At 37.2% G+C, this 23,234-nt stretch overlaps 1 protein-coding gene across 6 annotated transcripts in view; it reads left to right on the forward strand.

The window, feature by feature from the left end:
- The window catches only part of INPP4B (inositol polyphosphate-4-phosphatase type II B), an 840,917-nt gene that overhangs the window by 445,038 nt on the left and 372,645 nt on the right, over positions 1 to 23,234 (forward strand). For all 6 annotated transcript variants that reach the window (XM_023225976.3, XM_023225978.3, XM_023225977.3 and 3 more), the window contains 2 exons: positions 19,717 to 19,835; positions 21,977 to 22,093. In XM_023225976.3, the coding sequence (XP_023081744.1) occupies positions 19,717 to 19,835; positions 21,977 to 22,093 (236 nt within the window). The remainder of the gene's footprint in view (positions 1 to 19,716; positions 19,836 to 21,976; positions 22,094 to 23,234) is intronic.

The following is a 23,234-nucleotide window of genomic DNA, read 5'->3' on the forward strand; positions in this document are numbered from 1 at the left end:
AAAAAAAAAAAAAAAAAAAAAAAAAAAAAAAAAAAAAAAGCCACAGGGAAAATGGCAAGATAGTGGAGGACCATTTGCTGGGCTACTGAAATCCCAAGATCAGAGTAGGACAATTACAGGATAGACTACATGCTGAGCCAGTGAGATCTTACTCTCATGCTTCTTGTATTGTCCCCTCACTTTCACCTTTAACTAAGCTGCAGCTATCTGAATAATGGGATCAGGCCTGGTGATTGGATGCTGCTGAACATCTAGTGAGTAAAGGATGGAGAGAGATGGGATTTGAAGCCAACAGATTGTTAGATCTTTTGCCTTTTGTGGAGCTGTTTTCTTTTAAGAATCCATATATTATGTGTAGAACAATTTTCTTCAAAAAATTTTTTCTCTTAAATTTAAAATGTGCTGACTGCTTCACCATAGGTTTTACTGGCACATAAAATAGGAGTAACCTGTGATTCAAATTATTTAACAAAGCCTTTATTTCTCGGTTTTCTCTAAAATGGGTAAATCTACATTAGCTGCTATAATTTTATATTAATATAGCAAAAATTGTCACAAAAATAAATAATAGGCAATGTAGAAACACATCATAATTATATCTAGAATGTGGCCATCCATCATACATTTTTAGACATACTTAACCCTCTTTTTTTCTGTTTTGCCATCTCATTCCCTGGCTTTTCTTCTATGTCAAATTCAGGAGGGATGAAAGAAAGTAAAAGCCACTGTATTTCATCCCCAACTCAGAGTTGATCAGCATAAGTTATTGTTTAATTTTTAAAGTGAAACATACGTTCATTAGATAGGATATTAATCAGTCATTAAAAATCATTTATCAGAAGGATATTTCATCACACAAAAGAATACGAAAGTTTTAAAAGCAGGATAACAAACTATATGCACAATATGGCCTTTATTTAACTATCTGTGTCTCTGTGTGCAAGAGAACAAGATTGGAAGGTGTCTGTATCTTCAATCATGGTTCTCATCAGTTGGTAGAATTTTTATTTCCTTTGTTACGCTCTTCTATATCTTGTAAAGTCTTTGCAAACTACACATGTAAATTTCATAATCAAGTGTTGTTGCTGTTTTTAATAAATAACCTGAATGCACTGAGCAAGAAAAGTGGCATATCTTAAGAAATAAAATTCTGCTTTTTGCCTTTAATTAACTCTAAATAGAATTAGAGAAATTAAACTACTACTCTTAAAATCATTAAAAATCATTTAACAGCTAAACTATTTCCTAGGGTACCTAAGAACATTAGGGATTGTGTAAAAATTTTATGAGAAAGAGTAGTCACTGAGGCTAACTAAGGAAGACTGACTAAAGCCAATGTTTGAAGAAAGGAAACAGGATTAGAATAATTAGAGGAAAGGGGAAATTACATTCTAGAGCAGGAGAGCTGTATGAGCAGATGGTTGGTGTTTGGAACAAGATGAAAGCTCCAAATTCAGAACATACAAAAAAGACACACAATAAATAATTATTTATTATACAAGCTACATATAGAAAGGCCCGCCATCTTGTATTTCTAGAAGGAAAATGAAAATAGTATTCTCCTCAAATAGGATTCTTGATTCATCTACATCCTGATCCTTTGGGAAGAGTGGTATATATTAAAATGTTTTTAATATATAAAAAATACATAAAGGTTTTTTTAAATAGGAAATTAACTTCATATTCACTCTGTAAGCCACCACTTATAGAAGGTCTGTTTTTTTCTATGGAAGTGGATGGTTGAAAGAAGTGTCATGTAGATATGCAATTCAGTATACGTCTGTACCACGTAAATGATGTGTACCATTCTAGAGTTTAATGATTAAAATTCAGTTTTTTCACAACAATATGTCCCAGTACAATGACAAGAAGTCCTCAGGTAGGTTAATTCAAATATTATAGTGGCTATAAATAAGGAGTGCTTATCCCCTTTGGTGGTTAAGGCTTTGTCCAGGAGAGGGCTGATTCTAAATACTTTGTCTGTTAGGTCATGTATTAAATAATGTGAACTGACTTTGGATTTTGTATATGCAGGTACTGTATTTTAATAGCCCATTTAGGGGGGAAAAAAGATAAAATCATGTGATCAGTTTTCTGTGCTCGGTATTTAAAAATGTATAGAAATGTGCCCCACTGACAATCTGCACAAGAAAATGTCTCATCTCTTTACAGAGACAGCATTTACAACTTGCAAGGGCCTTCATTAACCTGCATGTCAGGTCCACTTATACTTTATAAATTGCTATAAATCAGGCATTGTTTTATATGTTTTTCTAAAAGGAAAAATCATAGGAGGCCCAATTTATGAATTATCTTCTATGTTCACAGTCCTACTCTCTTGCTGGTCTATGTTCTATAAATGATTATAGAGCTCTAACTTTTTTAAAACTCCAGTGGGAGAATGGAGGGTTTTAGTATATCTTCCTCAGTATTTTTACCTTCTACATGGTATGCTAGCTGAAGGGAATACCAAGCACAGAGGTATATTTTCACATTTATTCTATTGATAAAACTCTTACTTCACCACATGGGATGCAATAAGAGAAGCAACTGCTAAGAATTAAACAAGGCCTGTGCTTGCCTTATTTTATATTTTGTTGCCTCATTAAAAGTTGATTGCCATCTATTTTCTTGATTTTTTTTTGTTTGTTTGTTTGTTTTATGTTTGTTTGTTTGTTTGTTTTTAGACTGGGTTTCACCCTGTCACGCAGACTAGTGCACAGTGGCATAATCATAGCTCACTGCAGCCTCAAACTCCTGGGCTGAAGCAATCCTTCCGCCAGCAGCCTCCCGAGTATCTAGGACCACAGATGCTCATAACCATGCCTGGCTAGTTTTTTTTAATTTTATTTTTTGTAGAGAGGGAGTTCTCACTATGTTGCCCAGGTTGGTCTTGAACTCCTGGGCTCCAGTGAATCTACCACCTCAGCCTTCCAAAGTTCTGGGAGTACAGACATGAACCACCACACCTGGCCTTCTTGCTTCTTGTAGTATAACACATCCCTTATAAAACATTGGATTTCCCTGAACTACCATTTTCTGGGCGCCTTCTAATGACAAGTCATTGTTCAAAGCCCTAGGAGGACACAGCAATAACTACCATTTTTGCAGCATCTATTATGGGCTTAACTTTACAGACAGCATGTCATGTATTTCTCACCACAATTCTACAGGATAATAATATTAAAAGTAACTAACATTTATTGAGTGCTTACTTGTTTGCCATATGCTGTTCTAAATAATTTACATAAATTAATTCTTATTTCATTATGAGTAATTGCTCTTTTATCAACCCTGATTTCTATGTAAGAAAACTTAAATATAAACAGGTAAATAGTGAGCCTAAGCTTTGAACCCAGGAGTCTGAGTTCATAACATAATATCTCCTCCCATATTGTCATTACTGGACAGATTAAGAATCTTAGATTCTCAAAGGTCTACTTTCTGAAGATCTTACAGAAGTTGAATGATGGAGTCAGGATCTAAGCTGAGTTTTGTCTGATTCAGAGGCTCCTGCTTTTAACCATCAGTCAATATCCCCCTCCTCGTTGATTCGTACTTCCTAGGAGTTTTCAGGAGGTGATGAGGATAAACAACTTTAATAATGTCAGGCAGATTGTGATAAGGGCAAAATAAAGGCATAATCCAAGAACTATAGAAGGGCTGAGCAAGTATAATTCATTATAACAATGGCATCAAAAACAGATCTCAACGGAGGAGGCATTTGGACCAAGTCTTAAAGAATGAGCAGGATTTCAGTTGGTTTAGGAGGAACACAAGAAAGAATTCAGAAAAAAAGAAATAGAAAAATACATGAAATCCTAGAGCTCATTTTCCAAGGTGATGCATTTAATGCTCATTTACATTTCCCTCTTTATTGCTTATAATTCCACTCTAAAATAAATTAAAGCTCTAGAAATTCTCTTGCAATATTCTATAATTGTCGCATGTATATCAGACTCATTTTAAAATTCTAAATGAACACAAGTCTTTAAACATTTTTATTGCCACCAAATTATATGTAGGTATCATGATGTATTGAGTCTTACTGCCTCTGGAGCTGTGCTAGATGAAACTCAGAGGAGGCTCAGGCCATGCTGAGCTGGACAGAGAGGACTTTTTAGGCAGGCTGTGCCTCTAATTGCCTAATAATTTTCCCATTGAGCCTTTCTTTGAGCTATGTCAATTTTGAGAGCATCGGATAACTAGCAGTACTTTCGAGGAGATATTTTTCAGAACAAGCATTCACCAACAACTCAACAACAAAAATAAAGACAATAAATAGAAATGGATTTGCATTCCAGGCTGAAACTGAGCCTAAGTAGGGAGGCAGTATAGCTTCCAACCAAGAACTAGGAGTATGATGCCAACTTGCTAGTGTTTGAATCCTGTCTTTGCTACTCTATAGTTATAAGGCCTTAGAAAAATTTCCCAATGATTCTGAATCTCTATTTCCTATCTGGAAAATGGGAAGGATATTACTATTTACCTCATAAAGTTCTTGTGATGATTAAATGAATTAGTGTAAGTGGTTGGTTAACGTATGATTAATATTTCCTTGAATAAATCACTTTGTCACACTCCAAACTTCCTTGAGCAGGGAGTCTAGCCACTGCCCTTTTGTGCATAGTAATTGCCATCACTTGCTAAACACCTTCTAAGCGCAAGACATTAAACACTTTTGACATTTTCTCCTTCGTTCCTATTACAGGCTTCACAGTTGCTTCCCATTACCTATGTTTCACAGACAAGTTCATTCACTTGTGTGAAGGCATATGTCTAGAATGTAGAGCAATCTGGATTTTAATTCCAAAGGCCATGTTCTTTGTGGTTTATGATTAAAAGCACAGAATGGGAAAGAGAACAGCAATAAAAGGTTATCTAAGGCCTATATGAGGTTTTTGTACTTCTGATATAGTTATTTAATTGAAAGAAGAGAAAATGAACCAATTAGAGCTTCTTTACACATCTGTCGGGTGGATAGTGGTTTTCTGGTGACTAAGATTTAGCATGTTCTGCAGTTGGATTGTAGCCTGTTCTTAGTGACGTTGGTCTAAATTCTCATTTGGTGCACCCTGCAGATATGAGATATGATACATCAATTAATACATGAGAAGTATATAAGACCTCAAACTTCTCTCCCACTTCTCCTGCCAAGACTATATCATTTAACTGAACTGTGTTGACATAAAATAGATCTATTCTTCTTGTCATGTTTATTTCTAAGTAATACATTGTAGGAAATTTTTAATTACAGCATGTCTTTAATCAGGTTTAACTTCACAGGCTTAAATTGATTATTCAACATGGATTGAGCAAATTGTTTATTAGTTATTTTTTCCTAAATGTTTCCTTTATACTTTGTTTTAAATTTATCTTTCATCCATGACCAACGTATCCCATACAGTTTATTTCTTTTTCTGTGTGGTTTACCTAATTACTTTCTCCTTCCATTGTCTAATTAGTGAGAGCATTGGTCACTGAAACAGGTCTCTCTATGCAGCATCTGTTGCTACTTGGGGTAACTGAGGAATCAGGACTACCTCAGGGCTTTGTTTATCAGATGTTTTCGCTTTCTGTAAAATCAAAAGCCACCAGGGTTGGGAGAGAGAGAGGTCGCCTGATACTGCTGTCTGTGTGGTTGAAGTTTGTCAGGCAGTTTTATTGTTGAGCAGATGGCATCCAAATGTATCCTAAGTCACTTAGGGACCATGCCATGGGGGCATGAAGAGACCTAATGGAGTGCAATGCAAGATTAAAGATAAGTTCTCTTACATATCTATTGTACAAAACAGTCTTTCTCCAAATGCTTCTTATTTGAGCTTTTGTAGTTGGCAAAGGCAATGTTATTCCTATTTTGTAGTGGAAGAAACTGAATCTTTGAGTGGTTAAGTGACTTGCCTGTAGTGACATTTCTGGTAGAAAAAAGCCCAAAGCTTAAGTTCTCTGTCCCTTACTCCTCCATCACCTCTACCAGTGACAAAGAGATTATTCTCAGCTGTTATCCACAGTGATAAGGTGGCAGAAGTCAGTTTGAGCATGTGGGTATTCCAGGTCAAAATTTGTTCAAATTTAGAATGTCAGTTTTATCCCAATGCAAATTACTTTTCCCTCTAAGCAATTCCAAGGTCCACAGCTTTAGGTAATATTTATAAGCCTTTGTTTTCAAAATTTGTAACTCTTGCTCTCACTTTTCCACAGAGCTTTCTACTCTCATATTCAACTGGCTACCAGATAACACCACTCGCTTGTTTAGGAGGTATTTTAAAAATTTTAAGATGGCTAAAACCTGAGTTTTTAAATCACTACTTTTTTTTTTTTTAATTCCCCCATGATATCTATCTCCATAAAGCACACCACCATCCACTTAGTTACTCAAATCCCCAAACCATAATGCCTTCTTGATTCTTCTTTTTCTCTAACCTCACATTAAATCCATCATCAAGTCCTGCAAGTTCTAGGTTGAAAATATATTCTGAATTTCACTGCCTCTTTCCATCCCCACCACTGTCCTTCGATTACAAGCCATTGTGAGCTCTCACCCGGGCAGGCAGGCAAGTCCTCGTGAGTCTGTTTCTATTCTTGTCCCTGCTCAGTCTCTTCCTGATGGAACAGCCATTCTTCTAAAAATATAAACGTAACTTCTTTTCTCCCCTAGTTAAGATCTTCCAATGGCTTCAATTTTACTTAGAATAAAATCAAAATGGGTCTTAGGAAGCAGGCCATTCTCACCTTACCTTGTGTTAATTTTCTAGCTCACTCTCCATCAACCCATGGGGCTTCTTTCTGCTTCTCAAATAGGTCAGATGTTTGGGTCTTTGTACTTATTGTCCCCCCTCAGCTGGTTCCTTGGTATGTTTTAGGTCACAGCTCAAATGCCACCTCATCAGAGAACATTTGCCTGATCCACCAGCTCCTAACACTCTCAAGTTTATTACACTGTTTAGAATTCTCATTGTTTTTTAAAAAAAATTTCTTGTCATACTAAACTATAAGCACCATAAAACAGGGAATTTGTTTTCTTGTTCAGTGCTGTGAAACTGTTACCTAGAATCATATTGGGCACATTTGGACATTCAATAAATATCTATGGGCTGATATGCATGAATTCCATTGCTTTATCCTCACACATTTATTCATAAAATAAATCAATATATTTATATGTTCCCTTGAAATGTTTCATAATTACTGCCAACACAATTATTTGTAAAAAGTAATCCTTTTTAAAATTTCAAATGAATATAATTATTTAACTTTTAAATTTTCATTGTTTGCAAATGAATATATTATATTTTAGAGAAATAGAGTCTTTTGGCCTTGGGGTTCTTTTAGGGAAAATTGACAAGAAGAATCAGCTTATAGGCTGAGGTGAACAAGTTGAGTTCTATAATTAGACTGCATATCTGATGACTGCATACCTGTGTAGAATTGGGGAGCCAAAATTCTTGCAGTGTAACCTGAAGATTCCTATGTTATGACAGCATCAAAGAAGCAACCAGTCTTCCTGCAGAAATGTTCTTAAGAACAGACATATACAAATAACAACAAGAACAGACAACTGAAATCATAGAAATAGACTGACAGAAGGAGATTTGAGCTTAAATTTTAGCTTACAACATGTGCCCCTGAGGGAAGTCAGGGCCAGGCTGGTATTTGGACTGCCAGCCTCAGAGAGCCTTTGGATCCTGACTCTGCCTCAAAAGTCCTGAAAAATTCATCATTCCTGGGTCGTTTTGCAGACTAAATCAGACAGCATCCCTAAAGCGCTAAGAATAGTGCTAAATGTATAAGTGATTCCCTAATGATATTCTAATTGTTATCTTGGGTTATCCCTTTCTGTCCCTGAAACTCTGATTCCTTATCTGTAAATTGCAGATAATAATTCCAATTTTGCAAGTTGTTTGAGCTAATATAGATGAAATTGAGAAGTATATTACTAATACATTGTTAGGAATTTAATACATTTTTTCACACATTTTATTTAATTAGATCCACACAAGCACTAAGTGAGAATAAACATAATTATCATCCACATTTCCAGATGAAGATACTTAAGACTCCATAACAAACCCAAAATCACACAGTCAGGACTGAATCTATGGCCCTCAACTTTAGGCAATTTGGAATGTAAAGCAAGTAAGAACTGCCAAGAAGACCTTACAGAGAAGGTGCATCATATTCTCATCTTGCCTAGGCTACAGTGCATCCTGGAAGAGGTTCTTTTTAATTTAATTTGAGTAGTGTAAACTGCTCTTCTGTTCTGAAACTTCCTGTATGCCTAGGGCTCCGAAGCCTTTTACTTTGAGCTAGCAGCCACTCTGCTGAGCTTTCATGTGAACTGCTCTTCCTGGAGGTCCCAAATATTCCGAGAAGTGTGTTTTTTTTCCCTTCAAACACTGATCCTCTTAGAACCACTCTTTCCCATGAAGTTGTCTGATCTAGGTTGCTTTCATAAACTGTTGAATTGGTGGATTTTGCTCCAAATAATTAGACCTTCTGCTTTCCAGCCAGCCCAGATTTGCTTTCTCACTTATAGACTCCTCCTTCTCTTAGTTCTTATATCCTGGATCACTAGTCATTTCTAGCTTTAGCTTATCTGTATGAACCTTGTTTTATTTCCTGTGAGTCAACTATCTTATGACAGAAGAATCGACACCCTCAAAGCCCTAGTTAGTCAAATGAATATTGAGATTTTCTTTTGCCTACACAAAATCACACATGATTGATGACTGAAGCGAAACTGGAGTTATCTTCTTTAAGCGCTTCAAAACTGGTTCTTTCCCAAAGGATGATCTAGATGGAGACAATAAAATGAGAAGCTCATCATGCCCCTAGAACCATCTATTTTTCTCATTCTTCCCTATTCCTCTTACCTCCTAATCTCTTTTTATATGTCTTCAATTTAATAATTTAATTCTACTGGTAAAATATTTAGCATTCGAGCAATAGCAGTTTTCTAAAAACGGTTAGCTTGACACATAGCCACTAAGCCCAAAACAAATTTTCAGGAAAAAAAAAAATTACTTAAACAATTTTTAACCTTAATTTAGATACCAGTTCCTAAAATTCAAGCCCTTAACTGCCATCCGCACAATGCAATTCTCTTGAAATATTTTGGTTTGAGAAAGCATGCTCAGGATTTGGTAAAACCCAGACTGTGAGTCAGTGTCTTGTATGTGAAGTCATCTGGATTGAACAGCTGCCTCCCAGTCTGCTTGCTACCTCCTGCCCAAACAGATTACCTCAGGAGACTTTCAACTCCTGAAGACAACATTCCAGGTCCCTATTTTCTTTATTCTCTCTCAAACTCCTAAATACCTGCGTGACAGCATTTTGTGCACTCACTCAGAGTCCAGCCACCTTGAGTCCACTCCCCTTAGCCATCCACCTTTGGTAACTGAAGCCCTGACTTTCCTGCCACCCTTTCTGTAACCTTTCTCCAGCAGCCACACTGGCCTCATCTTTTGGTTCAGAGGTAGATCAGGGAAGCAGTCCCTCCCCAATAACCTATGTGCACTGCTGAATCCACTCATGGGCCATATGCTTGTACTGGACAGAAATCCTATTGGCTCCCATATCAGTGGTAGGTGTTCAAAAAAATGTTGCCACCTCGGACCCTGAAGAAGGGGTGGTAAAGGCTTAATTAAGGTGGTTCCTTGCATTTCTTTTTCCACTTACTTCTTCAGCCCAATCCTAACACTACAGGTTTCCATGAACCGACTCACAATATTGCTTTTAGTATTCAGGGGGACCTGCTTTCCTTCTTGGAATAACATTTTCATCCTTTCTTAAGCAGCACATATGTTCCCGCTGAAAAGAGCAGCAGAAAGCTGCAAACACTTGTTGTTTCCAAAGTGGAACTTGGATTTGGAGCATGAACAAAAAGAGCCAAGTCTGAATGCAACGATAGGCAGTGCTAGGCCAGCTTAGAATTTATGGCATGAAGTGTGGGATATCAAAACCAGAAAAGATGAGGGCACAGACTTGTTTTTATTTCAATTGCTTGAAGATGGAGTCTCAGCCACCTAGGTAATATTCATGAAAGCAAAACAAAATAGGATTTTCTGAGGACTAACCTGAGAAACTAAAGGAGCAGGACATAAGCTTGAGAATGGGAGTCTTCTGGTACTGACAACAGTGATTTGAACCAAATTTGTTCTTTTCATATGCAAATAAGCTGTCTGCTGTACAACTGGTATCTTCATTTCTCCCAGCACAGACAATCCAAGAGCATTTCCCGTGAGCACCATTGTTCCAGGCAGAGGTTGTGTTGTTTTTCTTTCCCTCTTGATTCTTCAGTGATACTTAAATTGAGAATTGGTACTGGGTGTGAAGTTTATCTTAGTATCAATAATACTCCCAGCTAGAGAAGTGAATGTTATCTTCTCAGCCATTTTTTTTCTTTAAAAGGCCAGCACATTTCTATTTAACACACACACAGACACACATAAAATATGGTGACATGTTTTAATATTGTTCTGTTATAGGATGGTCCAAAAATAACAAATTTTATTTCAGGGTTTATTTCTCAACAGTCTGAATCTAATATTTTACTTCAAGGAAATCAGTTTAATTTACAAGTGAATCAGTTGTAAAGAAATTTAGGAGCATTGGTGCTCAAATCTCAATGTGGCAAGAATTCGAAAGCAATATTTCTACAACAAAATCTCTTAAATTCCCTCTTGCAAATTATCACCTATATTCCTCAATAACTCTGTCATCTGTTTTCTCCCCATGGTATTAGATTCATCCTTTCCTCAAGTTTTATTTGGATTCTGTTATCAGAGTGTTGATAGTCTTAAAATTCTTGTTGCAAAGCTAAATCACCACTGAATATGCAGACAACCAGACTAAGCAGAATGACATTATTGAAAACAAATTAACTCAGATTGCTGAATAGTAAGCTATTGGTTAAATAAAAAGATAGTATTTATCCTTGAGCGAAACTGTGTAACCACAAATATTGACTGGCTGGTTAGTTAAAAATTTGAGTATGGAACTAATGGAACTGTAAGGCAGCAGAAGGCGTGTTGTTACATACATGAGCTAACACAAGGAAAGAGCCTAAGGCCAATGTTTCCTGGCACATATTAAGCATTTAGCAAATTATGCTTCCTGCCACTCCTCAACTTGTTTGCATGTTTTATGTATTATCTTTAATAATAACCCTAAAATATGGAAAATATTAGCATTTTATGATTGCAAGGTAGGAATACTATTATCTAGCATTATTTCGATATGCCTAAGAGATTATTACCTTAGAATGGCTTTATTTATTTGTCTGTATGTTTATTCACTCATTTAGTTTATGTGTATATATGTGCTGATTCCTTAGGTTGATTTTTCTTTCAAAACAATTCAAAAACATTGAATTGCTTTTATCCGCTAAACTTTTAGAAATCTAAAATTAATACTGTTGTTTTCCCTTATATGGATATTGTCTTTCTTGGAGAGAAAGACTCTGACTTTGAATTTGGGACATTAATTTTCAGAACCTAGTGCCTTAAAAGACAAAAGAAAACAAACTTAAAAACCCCACACGTTTTCTAATTTTTTAAAATGCCAACTTTTATACATTTGTTCTTATTTTTCCAACAAATATCTATTATGTTGGCGGCGATGCTGGTCCTTTAGGAAGTGTGTGCTAATTAAAATCTCCCACACGAAAGTTAAGGAGAACATAACACATTTTTATTTTGTTTTTATAAAGACTTGAACACCACCAGTGAAGTGACGGGAGAAGCTGTGGTTTGTTAAGAGCAATGTGTGTTTGACTCCTAGAGTCCCAAGTCTTATAAAATATATGAGTGGTGACTTTGATAACCTCGTCTTTCAGAGTGATGACAGAAACATATGTTGGAGAGGAAATATGAGACAACAGAGAAGAGAACAAAAAGGAATAATGTCAAATGAGGAAAATTATAAAAAACAGGCTTGCCCAATTGAAAATAAGCTAAAATGAGAGGAAGGACAAGATGAGAGCTACTCTCAATGAATTAAAGACTCAAAGATTTTACAGAGAATACAGAATACAGAAGGGAAGATATATATTAATGGCCATAAATCAACTCAGCATGATATAGAGCCATATTCTTCTAAGAAATAACCATAAACAGATAGTCAGTAGTGAGGAGAGTATTTCCAACTACTTGTGCAATTCTCATTGTGTGAATATTAGTCTGGGAAGGAACACTGTACATTCTGCCATTTTACTATATATGATTGAATTATCATGGATTTTAGTGCACTGAGCCTAGGCAGCATCCTCTTCTGAATGTACTCAGGGGATCTGAACTGGAGAGGTTGACCTCCTACGCTTCAGAAAATTGCTGTCTTAAAATTCTTGAGGGAAAAGAATAAAGAACAAGAAAAAGCAAAGGAGATTAAAAATAGGAAAGCATATTATACTAGTAAAGTAATTAGAGAGAGGGGCTATTAGGCTTTTTAAGTGCTCCATATATCTTTTAATGTATGATGTAAACTGATTTAATCTAGATGTAATCACTGGTATGTAATGGTAACTGTGAAACCATATAATGGAGTCCAATAATTTATTGGACTGGAAACGTAACCTAAATTGGCTTATCAGTTAATTAGTGGAATTTAATTTTCTGGAGTACAAAGAGGAAGGATATATATGTGACAGTTTTGAGAAACCTGAACAAACATTAAGAATTTAAGAAGTGAATACAAAACTACCCCCTAGGCTGCAAAAGTCTTTTGTGCATCCTTAGGGAAATGATGGTAAGATAAGAATGGTGCTATTGAAGAAAGCAAGAAGTCAAATGGTTATTTCCCTAAAGCTCTGGGTTGTTTTGTTTTGTTTTGTTTTTGAGACAGAGTCTCACTCAGTCACCCAGGCTACAGTGCAGTGGTACAATCTCAGCTCACTGCAATCTCTGCCTCTCTGGTTCAAGTGATCCCCGTGCCTCAGCCTCCCGAGTAGCTGGGATTACAAACGTGCATCACCATGCCAAGCTAATTTTTATATTTTTTGTAGAGATGGGTTTGTGCCACGTTAGCCAGGCTGGTCTCAAACTTCTAACTTCAAGTGATCCGCCTGCCTGGGCCTCCCAAAGTGCTGGGATTACAGGCATTAGCCACTGTGCCTGGCCCCTGTTTGTATTAAGGCCACTTTTCTGTTTGAGGATGCCAATGTCCTCTGTACTCTGGCCCTTTTTGCTCTTAACAGGCATGGATTCATTTCTCCCATTGCTTTATACAGTGTCTGTAGAGGGTATAAGAGGTATGCATTCAACAGACTCGAAGGTATGCTTCTATCAGACTATATTGGGCTCTAGCTGTAACATTTAGTTTTAATTGCAAGAAAAAGAAAAAGAAGCTTTACTAGCATCCACAGTCTTCCTTTTTTTTTTTTTTTTTTTGAGACGGAGTCTTGCTCTGTCGCCCGGGCTGGAGTGCCGTGGCCGGATCTCAGCTCACTGCAAGCTCCGCCTCCCGGGTTTACGCCATTCTCCTGCCTCAGCCTCCTGAGTAGCTGGGACTACAGGCGCCCGCCACCTCGCCTGGCTAGTTTTGTTGTATTTTTAGTAGAGACGGGGTTTCACCGTGTTAGCCAGGATGGTCTCGATCTCCTGACCTCGTGATCCACCCATCTCGGCCTCCCAAAGTGCTGGGATTACAGGCTTGAGCCACCGCGCCCGGCCAGTCTTCCTTTTTGATGAAGGAAATGTATAAAGCAGAGAAGCAACTCTTTCCCTGACCCTTTGGGACATCTCAGTAGTTAAGCAAATGCTCCCCTGTGGGCCATCATCCACTGAGTAATGGAACACTAACCTCCTGGTTAAACCCCTGCTTAAAGGGTGAGTTGACCATTTACATGTAGCACATATGCTGGGAGACAGAAAGTCAACTTTGCTTTCTCCATTGTTAGTTTTTCATTTGGAAGTGCCTCATTAGAGGTGAAAATTACAAGTGCAGGTGTACACATCTGATTTCACAGAAAGAAGCATATTAATGATGTCTCTGATTTTCACAATTAACGCATGATCTAGTAAAGAGTTTTAAAAAATGTATATTTAGCTATCTGAAAACAAGAAGGTGAAAAAAATCCCAGGTATATATTTAACAAATGTTTTTACTGAAAAAAGAATAACTTTATATAAAATTTGGACCAATCTGGAATATCTTAAGCATATGATTAGTTTAAAAATATAGGATAGATAAAATCCATTTTTGTGTTAATGCACAGTATACTTATATTAATGTCAATAATAATTTAGAGGGACTCATATTAGCATTCTGTATACATTATTTTAGTGTCTTTATAGCAAGTTTATGAAGTGTGTTTTTTTACTTCCATTTTACAGATGCTAGAATAGAGATTCAAAGAGATTGAGTAATTCATCCAAAGTCATATATAGTTCTCTCAAATAAGGTTTTATCTTAAGTTTAAAAGAAATGTCTTTCTCCTGCATACGCTATGGTATGTGGTTTCTCCTCTAAGTCTAAATTTCCTTTGGCTAATTTTGAGTACAGAATTGTAGAGATGTGGAAATTCTTGTCATACCCCCCTCACTGATTCCCACCCACCTGTGGCCACTGCTTTGCTCTGGAAGAAAGAGGATAAATTTTGTTAGATTCCATTAACAATGAATGGCAAGAAGAGAGATGAAGTAAGAGTGAAGCAAGAGAAAGACCTCACTTCACAGAAGAAAGTTTTCTTAGAGGGAAAGAGATGGTCACTTGTGTTGACTACCAATTCACAGTGCCTCAGTCATTCACACCACCACTCTCATGAAAGCCTGGGGCACCCACCTGCTTGTTGACACCCCCGTTGTCTAATGTATGCTTTACAACTACTTGAATTCGAGCAGTATTGCTGAACTCAGAAGCACCTGAATGAACAGTTGTGTTCTACTTCAAATTGATCATTGCTGAGACTGAGCTCTCTGATGTGAGTCAAGAGGTATTTTTAGGCTTCCAGCCAAAATTGGTTGGAATGATAGAAAGGATCATGGACTCAATAGCCTTTACCTGATTTTGAAATGATGGCTACAGGAAACAGAAACTGGTATTTTATATAAAGCAGTATTTTGGTGTAGACAGAATCTTTGATTTCACAAAACTCCTGAAGATTTCACAAAACTCCTGCCTTTTACCTCTGGACTCTCCAATGAGAACTACTGGAGCAGAAGATAATCTGTGCCCTCTTCCTAAGAGGCTAAGTAGTAGCTGTAAGTGTCAAGACCAGAATTTGGCAATTTCTATTCCTCAGAAAAACTTCTGGCCAAATCTAGCAACCAGATGTATTTTGTGTGACTGTTCCATTGTTCACCTGCACAGTGACTGTGGATTTCAAGCTTTGGAGAAATCCTAAAATCAAGGACACAGGGCCTTCATTTTTTCAGGCAATGACTTTCTATAGAGGTTCCATCTTAAGACATAGCATAAGCTTTCCAGTTTGTTCAGTGCCTAGCCCTCCCTGGACATATTGAGTCTTTATTTGTTTATTATTTTTTTTGAGAGAGAGTCTCACTCACCAGAGATATTGAGTCTCTTTGTTTATTATTTTTTGAGAAGGAGTCTCGCTCTGTCACCCAGGCTAGAGCGCAATGACTCAATCTCAGCTCACTGCAACCTCCGCCTTTTGGGTTCAAACAATTCTCCCACCTCAGCCCTCCAAGTAGCTGGAATTACAGGTGCCCACCACCAGGCCCAGCTAATTTGTGTATTTTTAGTAGAGATGGGGTTTTGCCATGTTGGCCAGGTTGGTCTCGAACTCCTGACCTCAAGCCATCTGCCCACCTTGGCTTCCCAAAGTGCTGAGATTTTAGGCGTGAGTCACCGAATGTGGCCCCCTCCATTTATTTTGATCATTATGCTTCAACTGAGGATTTTCTTCTCATAGAGTGAAAACTGCCTGGCTCCTGTATAAATATGAGCTGGGGATGCCTGTAGGCATCTCACTCATAGCCACTCATAGTAGAATGTGAACCCTCACGTTACTAGTTACTATAGCAAAATTAATCAGGAAATAAAAAGTCACTTATTGCTCTTTATTTTTTTTTTCTGATGACAAGTCACAAATTATAGTTTAAAAATACATTCCTTCTGTATTATTATTTTTCCCCCATTTCAGTAAAAAATACACTGGATGCAAGCACACTAGAATCCCCGCCTATCAACCTCCTGCATATTTAAACTCTTCTGAGTTCTAGGAACACTTTTAAACAACTCAATACTAAACAAAGCCATTAAGAAGGCAGAAATAAAAGTAAAAATCTACTGATGAATGAATGATTGCAGTAGCATTTGTTTGTTACTGACCATTAGATTGAAGTGGGTAGAATTCTTAAATAAACAAAACCAAACAGAAGCAAAATCCCAAAGCATTGCTTTCTTTTAGTCTTCTGAGCTGAGGAAGGCCACAGATGCAGGCCACTTCTAGAGTAGAATTATATTTGGTTAATGAGCAGTGGTAAGTATAGCTGGAAGACAGATATAACTTTTTATTTATTTATTTATGAGACAGAGTCTCATTCTGTCACCCAGGCTGGAGTGCAGTGTTGTGATCTCAGCTCACTACAACCTCCGCCCCAGGGTTCAAGCGATTCTCGTGCCTCAGCCTCCCAAGTAGCTGGGACTACAGGAATGTGCCACCATACCCAGCTATTTTTGTATTTTTAGTAGAGATGGGGTTTCATCATGTTGGCCAGGCTGGTCTCGAACTCCTGATGTCAGGTGACCCTGGCCTCGGCCTCTCAAATTGCTGGGATTCCAGGCATAAGCCACCTCACCCAGCCACTATTTTTTTTTTTCCCTGAAAACAGATTTTTCAGGATTCTCTATTGGCTACTAAATAATTCTCATGCAGATTAGATTTTATAGTGATCGTATGAGTAATATTTTCACAAAACAGTTCAATCACTCATAATTTATCAGCTGTCTGGTGGGACTGATTCAGTATGTATAGATCCATGATGTGAATAGGTTTCACCTTATGAAATGCAATGACTCATGTACTAATAGTATTTATGGAGAAATATTGGACCTGGTAACAGCTTTTAAAAAGCTGAGTATGACTGAGTCAATAAAAACAATTTTACACAATAATAAAACAACAGATAGTGGTAAATGTTGATATCAATATATATTAGTATGACATTAGTAAACTTTTTTTGGATAGAAAAGTCCATTTATAAAAAGGCCCGATTTCCTCACTTCCACCCTGAGAAGTAGGTAGATAGATGAGGCAACTGAGTGTCAGAGTTTGTGACTTAATCAGTGCCACAGAACTAGAAAGCAGGAAATCTGGGAGTACAGCTTAGGAATTCTGCCTGATCTCAGGGTCTCTCCAGGATATCATGCTGCATAAGACTTAGGGAACAGTAAATCCTGAGCTGTAGGAAGAAAAAAGTGCAGCCCAAGATGTAACTATTATTGTTTTCCTGACAAGATGTAACCTTATTGTTTTTAGATATGGAATATAATAAAATACAAAGCATCGTCATTATTTTTATCATTATTGGGGATGTGCAAATTGGGTTGGACAGAACATGTCAGTGTAATAGAAATTTTCTCTGTTTTTATGGGGAATGAGTGTGAGAGTTTCTCTGATAAAATGGAGAACAGCTGCTCATTTCTGGGAACTAACCACAACCCACAATCAAGTCTGATAAGAACTCAAAAAAGAAGTGACTTATTTTGAGCAAAGGTGTCATGAGCTCACAAGATAAAAGATGGGGCTACAAGCAGAAAGTGGGCAAGATGCCTGTAGTTGAAACACAGTGGCCTCAGCTTTAAAATTCTGACAGATATATGTCAATATCAGGAAACGGAAAAAGAGCTGTTTACTGTGAGCAGAAAACCAACAGTTTAATTTTATGAGCAATAAAATTAAACACATTCATATTGCAAGTAAAGGAAATGATCAAAATAACCACCAAAGAACAGTGAAAATCTAAATCTAGCTTTTTCTTTCCTTCCGGTGATATGTTGACATTATTGAAATCTGTCATCAGTATTTTTTAAAACTGTAAGTCTCTTGGGTTGAGTAATAAAGAATCGTGGTGTTGCGGTGGGTCTTCTAAAGAAAGGTACCATTGTGCAGGAGAGCAGGTCAGTATGCCAAGAAGAGAAATGAAGCCAGTGGGGTAGGATGTAAGCTACCAGAGAATTCTAGTAGTGTAAATGTGAGCACTTCATGTTTCCAAGCCTGCATTTCTAGTTCTATGTAAAACTGAAATAATTCAAAGCACCATTTTAAGGAATACAGAGATAATTAGCAAAATGCCTCAAAAATAGGAAGGGTTAAATACATTGTAGCTATTATGTTTTTTCCATACATGCTTTCATAAGCTCTCTTCTGTTACTAGAGGCATGTGGTTTATATAAGGAAAAAAAAAAAATATGACAAACTGCCATACAGAAGCAGCAGGATCTCAAAGTCTGGCAAGAAGTTAAGCAGTTAAATAATGTTCCTAGTGTTGCCTAGCTATTTGAACTGGACTAAAACCAGGCCTGTTTCATTCCAAAGTTCCTGCTTTTTCTATCTCCTTGGACTTCTAAAAGAGATTATCTGCAAGCAATTGAAAGGTGATAATTGCATCTATACTTTCCTTTGCTTTCAAGTTTCAGATTTAAGCCACATTATCTTTGTAATAATGGTGAGGACCTTGCAGGCTCTGTCCACAACATACCTTAAATACCTCATCTTTCTCTCCCTTCCTGTTATGGTCTGAGAAGTGGGGTAGGGATGGTATAGAACCCTGCATGCTCTCACCATGAAATCAAGGACCCGGGGCTACTTCCCCCATCCACAGCTCCAGCCTGCAGCAAATCACCAGCCAAATTTAACTTGAACCACCTCTAGTGAGGGCACGTTACATCTCAGAAACTCAGCTGAGGGGAATAAAATTATTATTTCAAAGGTGGGAGGTGGGGGTGGCGGGGATAGAGAGGAAAGTAGATTCAGGCTTGCTTAAAAGGAATATTTTTCTGGATTTTTCTTCCTCAAATTGGGGGAATGATATGTGAGAGGAGAAACTATTCAAGTAAATATGGTATGGTGGTGAGGGTCTGTAATAGGAGCCTGGTGTCTCAAGGGAAAGTCCTTAACTTTTGTGGCCCCCGGGCAAGAATTAACCCATCTTCTCCAGGCTTAGCTTGAATTCCAGACCTAGGGCTTTAAAAATTCTTCCTCTGCTTCCTCTTCCCCTGCTTGTGTGCTGTTGTGGTTGGGAAACTGCTCTCCTTCTTTCTGTTGATGTGTATTACTGTGGGAGGCCAGTTCTAGTGAATACATAGGTAAGGGCCAAGTATGCATTCAAACATTTGATCTAATCCAATTCATGTCAATAAGGAACACCAAAGTTTCCCAGATATGACCCAAATCAACTTTCACATCCTCAAGGAGTGTGAGTTAAAGCCCAGAGCTTAATGACTAATTAAAGTCACTGAGGTTTCTGAGCCATGTGTGCATAGTCACGCATTAGAGCTGGGATCTGAGACCAGTCAAGACTTGCATGAACTGCAAATGTGGTCAGTGGAAATGAACTCTCAATTCAGCTCCACAGCACGTGACTTCCTATTTCTGTAAGGTACTTCCAAGGGACTTCCTCTGTAAAAAATCAGCCTGAGCCCCAGGAGATTTCCTTCAGTGCTGTAGCTAAGTTTACTTTCAGCCTGGCGCAGAAGTTTTCCCTGAGATATGGTGTTAGTTTCTTTTCTTTCTGTCTCCTCTGCCGTTGCCAGCATGCAAGGATCTCGTGGCTCCTGTCCGTGATCGTAAACTGAATACACTGGTGCAGATCTCCGTAATCCACCCCGTGGAGCAGAGTCTGACAAGATACTCCAGCACGGAAATTGTGGAGGTGAGATGCTGTGTGCCTACATTAATCTCTCTCATTCTCTCTCTCTTTCTCGCTCGCTCGCTCGCTTGCTCTCCCTCTCTGTCTCCCTCTCCCCCCACCTTCCCTGCCCCATCTCTGGATTTGAATGAACAGCTGAAACAAGTTAGTTCATAGTCTGTAGTAATGCTGCATTACCATCCTCTGTCATTAAGAAGCACATACCTGAGATTATTAAGCAATGCGTTGATAATTTACTGGAACGAACAAATGACAAAATAACTTGTCTTTTTTTTTTTTTCTTTTCGTAAAAAGAGCTTATTTTTCTCCCAAAGATAGAAAAAAAGTTCCCACTTTAAATTCTCATATAGAGCATAGAATAAAGAAAAACAACATATAGACTTTAAATTGAAATACTTACTTTGAGAAGAAAAAGATAGTTGTACAGTACCTAGAGAAATTTTAAACATGTTGTTTTTGCTCCCCCCCCACCCCATATTATTTAGTCTGTGGAAACTTTATATTCTCTGCTGTTTGTGTCTTTCAACTTACAACGTTTTTCAAGGAAAAGTAGATGATTAATTTGACAAACTATGTTTTTAGGCAAAAGGTATAAATATTACTCATCATATGGGAGGTCTCCTATTTACATTTATTATTACTAATATAACATTCAAAATGTGTCAAGAGGAAACTTGTTATTGTGTTGGATCAGATTCAAAAGAGGAAGTGTTTCCCTTTTGATTATTTTGTTCTGATCACACATTTCACAACCTTAGTGAATGAGAGATACTTATTTAAACATCTGGGGCCGGAGAAAGTATAATCTAAACTTCTTAAGATTTGCTTGTTTTTCTTAGACTTGTGAGCTGCATATGTTTTGAATAAGTGGTTTCTCTGTAAGAACCTAACTAGCCTGCCCCAGACCTGGCTGGCTTAGGGCTGACCGCCTGCTTTGATGCAGTGGTGGAATAAATGATTCAGACTGAACGGGAGTCATTTCTATAATGGGAATGACCCAGATACTGCATGCAGCCTGGATATGCCCTTTGGAAACTTTAGGTTCCAGTGTTGGTATAATATACAGTTAATGCTATATTAACAAAAATAATCTTATTCATATAAAGACATGTTAACTAAAATTGTAAGTTATTCATTTTATATAAAAAGTTGAAACTTCTGTTATTTTTAAAATATTGCCAAAATTTACTTATTCATTTATTTTTGAGTTTTTCTTAGTTTTCATTTTATTGTGATAAAATACGCATATTATAAAATTTATCATCTTAACTATAAGAAATGTCTTATTTTGGCACATTTTAAAATGTTATATTTGAACATGTTTTGCTATTTTTGGTTTTATTCATTGCCTGTTCCAAAGTGTCTGATGCAGTCCCAAGCAAAATATATTTGTTGAATAAAAGAATGAATGAATGAATTACTTGGGCTTTCAGAAATTCCCATAGACAATTAGTTTATAGAACTCTAGCAAACATCTCCATGATATTAGGCAATATATATGTATAAAATTTATGCTGGTGTCAGCTCTAAAAATGAATTCTGAGGCATTGAAATATCCTGTGCACTGCATCCTGAGCTAGTAATTTTATAGCCCCAAATCCATCATATTTAGAGTTTCTTTCATTAGTTTTCAAGTGATTCTGAGGGGAAAAATCATAGCTGAACATCTAAAAACAAATGGACACTATCAGAGCATGACTTTCAATTGAATCATTACAGAAAGGAAATGAATGGAAGCATACGATTACCACATGGTTCTTTCGGAGAAAATAGCTTCATTTTAATTTTATCAGTCAATATCTTAGATTATTTGCATAAATTACAAGTTATGTTTATTAAATGTATTTTAAATGGACTGACTAACCCTAAACAAGGGTTCTGTAGATAATGGAAATACACTTTTTCAAGACAGCGCTGACAATGATGCAGGTTTATTTACTATTAGCAGTTGTATCACTATTTTAAGGCCCTGGGCCATGTTGTTGCCCATGAGCGGGATTTGACAATTCAGATCTCTTCTAATAGAACTATTTCCTCGAAAAACAGACGCAGGCACACTTTCTGCATTCTCATGTGTCACTTGCATGCTGCCAACTACAGTTGCTGCCTTATTGAATCAAAGTTGTCTGCTTGTGCTGTTACAGGGAACAAGAGACCCACTGTTTTTGACTGGTGTCACATTCCCATCTGAGTATCCCATCTATGAGGAGACCAAAATAAAACTAACAGTCTATGATGTCAAGGATAAGTCTCATGACACCGTAAGTAATGGTACTTCTTTCTTTCTTTGGGAAAAAGTTATGCTTTTCCACACGATTGGCTTTTTAATGTAACTGACATTTTTCAAAGAGGATATTTGCACTGTGTTCATGATTGTCTTATGTTTATCGTTTAGTGTTTTTTTCCCCAAATTTGTTTGACTTGTTTCCAAATTGGCAATTGATTAGAAGCAAAAGCTTTTGGAACAGATTTTTCTTTTTCAGGAGAGCTGACTTGATCTTTTGGTTTACATTTTGTTGTTGTTGTTTTAAGCAGAGTGGTAATATTGTGGGTAGAAACAAATGGAAATTAGGAATATTTAAAACTTTCTTGGTATGTAATTATTCTAAAATAGGGGATTGACAAAGTGCTCTACTTTTACAATGCATTACATAGCGTATAGAGAGAAACTGACTACATTTTTCTTGATGTTGTTACTGGCACCAAAGCAAACAGAAGGTAATTGGAAACACTGGGAAGAAGCTTTAACTGCTGTCTTTACATGAAGGCCAGGCAAAGTCTCAATGGTCTTTTGTCTTAGATTCTTCAGTCTTCCTAACTGGTCTGCATATTCCTCCAATTGAATCATCCCTCCTGGTTAAGATAAGTACTCAGTCCTATAGAGGACGCTCTTAATATTCTTGGACAGGAGAAAATGCTATTTGGGAGGTACTGAAAAGGGGAAGGCAGTTCTCTGCTTTAAATTTCTTCCATTAGCATGAACTTGTATGTGTCTTCAAGGCAGGGAGCTGTGAGAGACTTGATGGTCAGTATTATAGCATGAGGCAGTAAACTCTTTAATGGCAGGTGGGCTAGCGGGTTCCAGGAGAGTTCTGGTTGAAGCTAAGGGATGCTGCTGGACCTGGGGAATCCCACAGTGCCTTGTATAGGGAAAATGTCACTTTGAACTCTGCCCTCACTTCGGCATTTCTGTTCTGCTCATGACTTTCTCTTCTTTCCATTCTTTACCATAAAACTTAGTCTAATAGTAGGAACATTTAGTGGAAAAAAATATTTTATATTGAAGGAATTTTTATGAATATCAGCCCCAGAAATTTATTTCTTTAAAATTGCAGAATAAAGACTCAAGTAAATGCACAGCATATGTACGTGGAACGGAAACAGCTGTGGCTATCTGGTACA

This window comes from Piliocolobus tephrosceles, chromosome 3 (assembly GCF_002776525.5).
Source record: "Piliocolobus tephrosceles isolate RC106 chromosome 3, ASM277652v3, whole genome shotgun sequence".
In the NCBI taxonomy this organism is placed as follows: Eukaryota; Metazoa; Chordata; class Mammalia; order Primates; family Cercopithecidae; genus Piliocolobus; species Piliocolobus tephrosceles.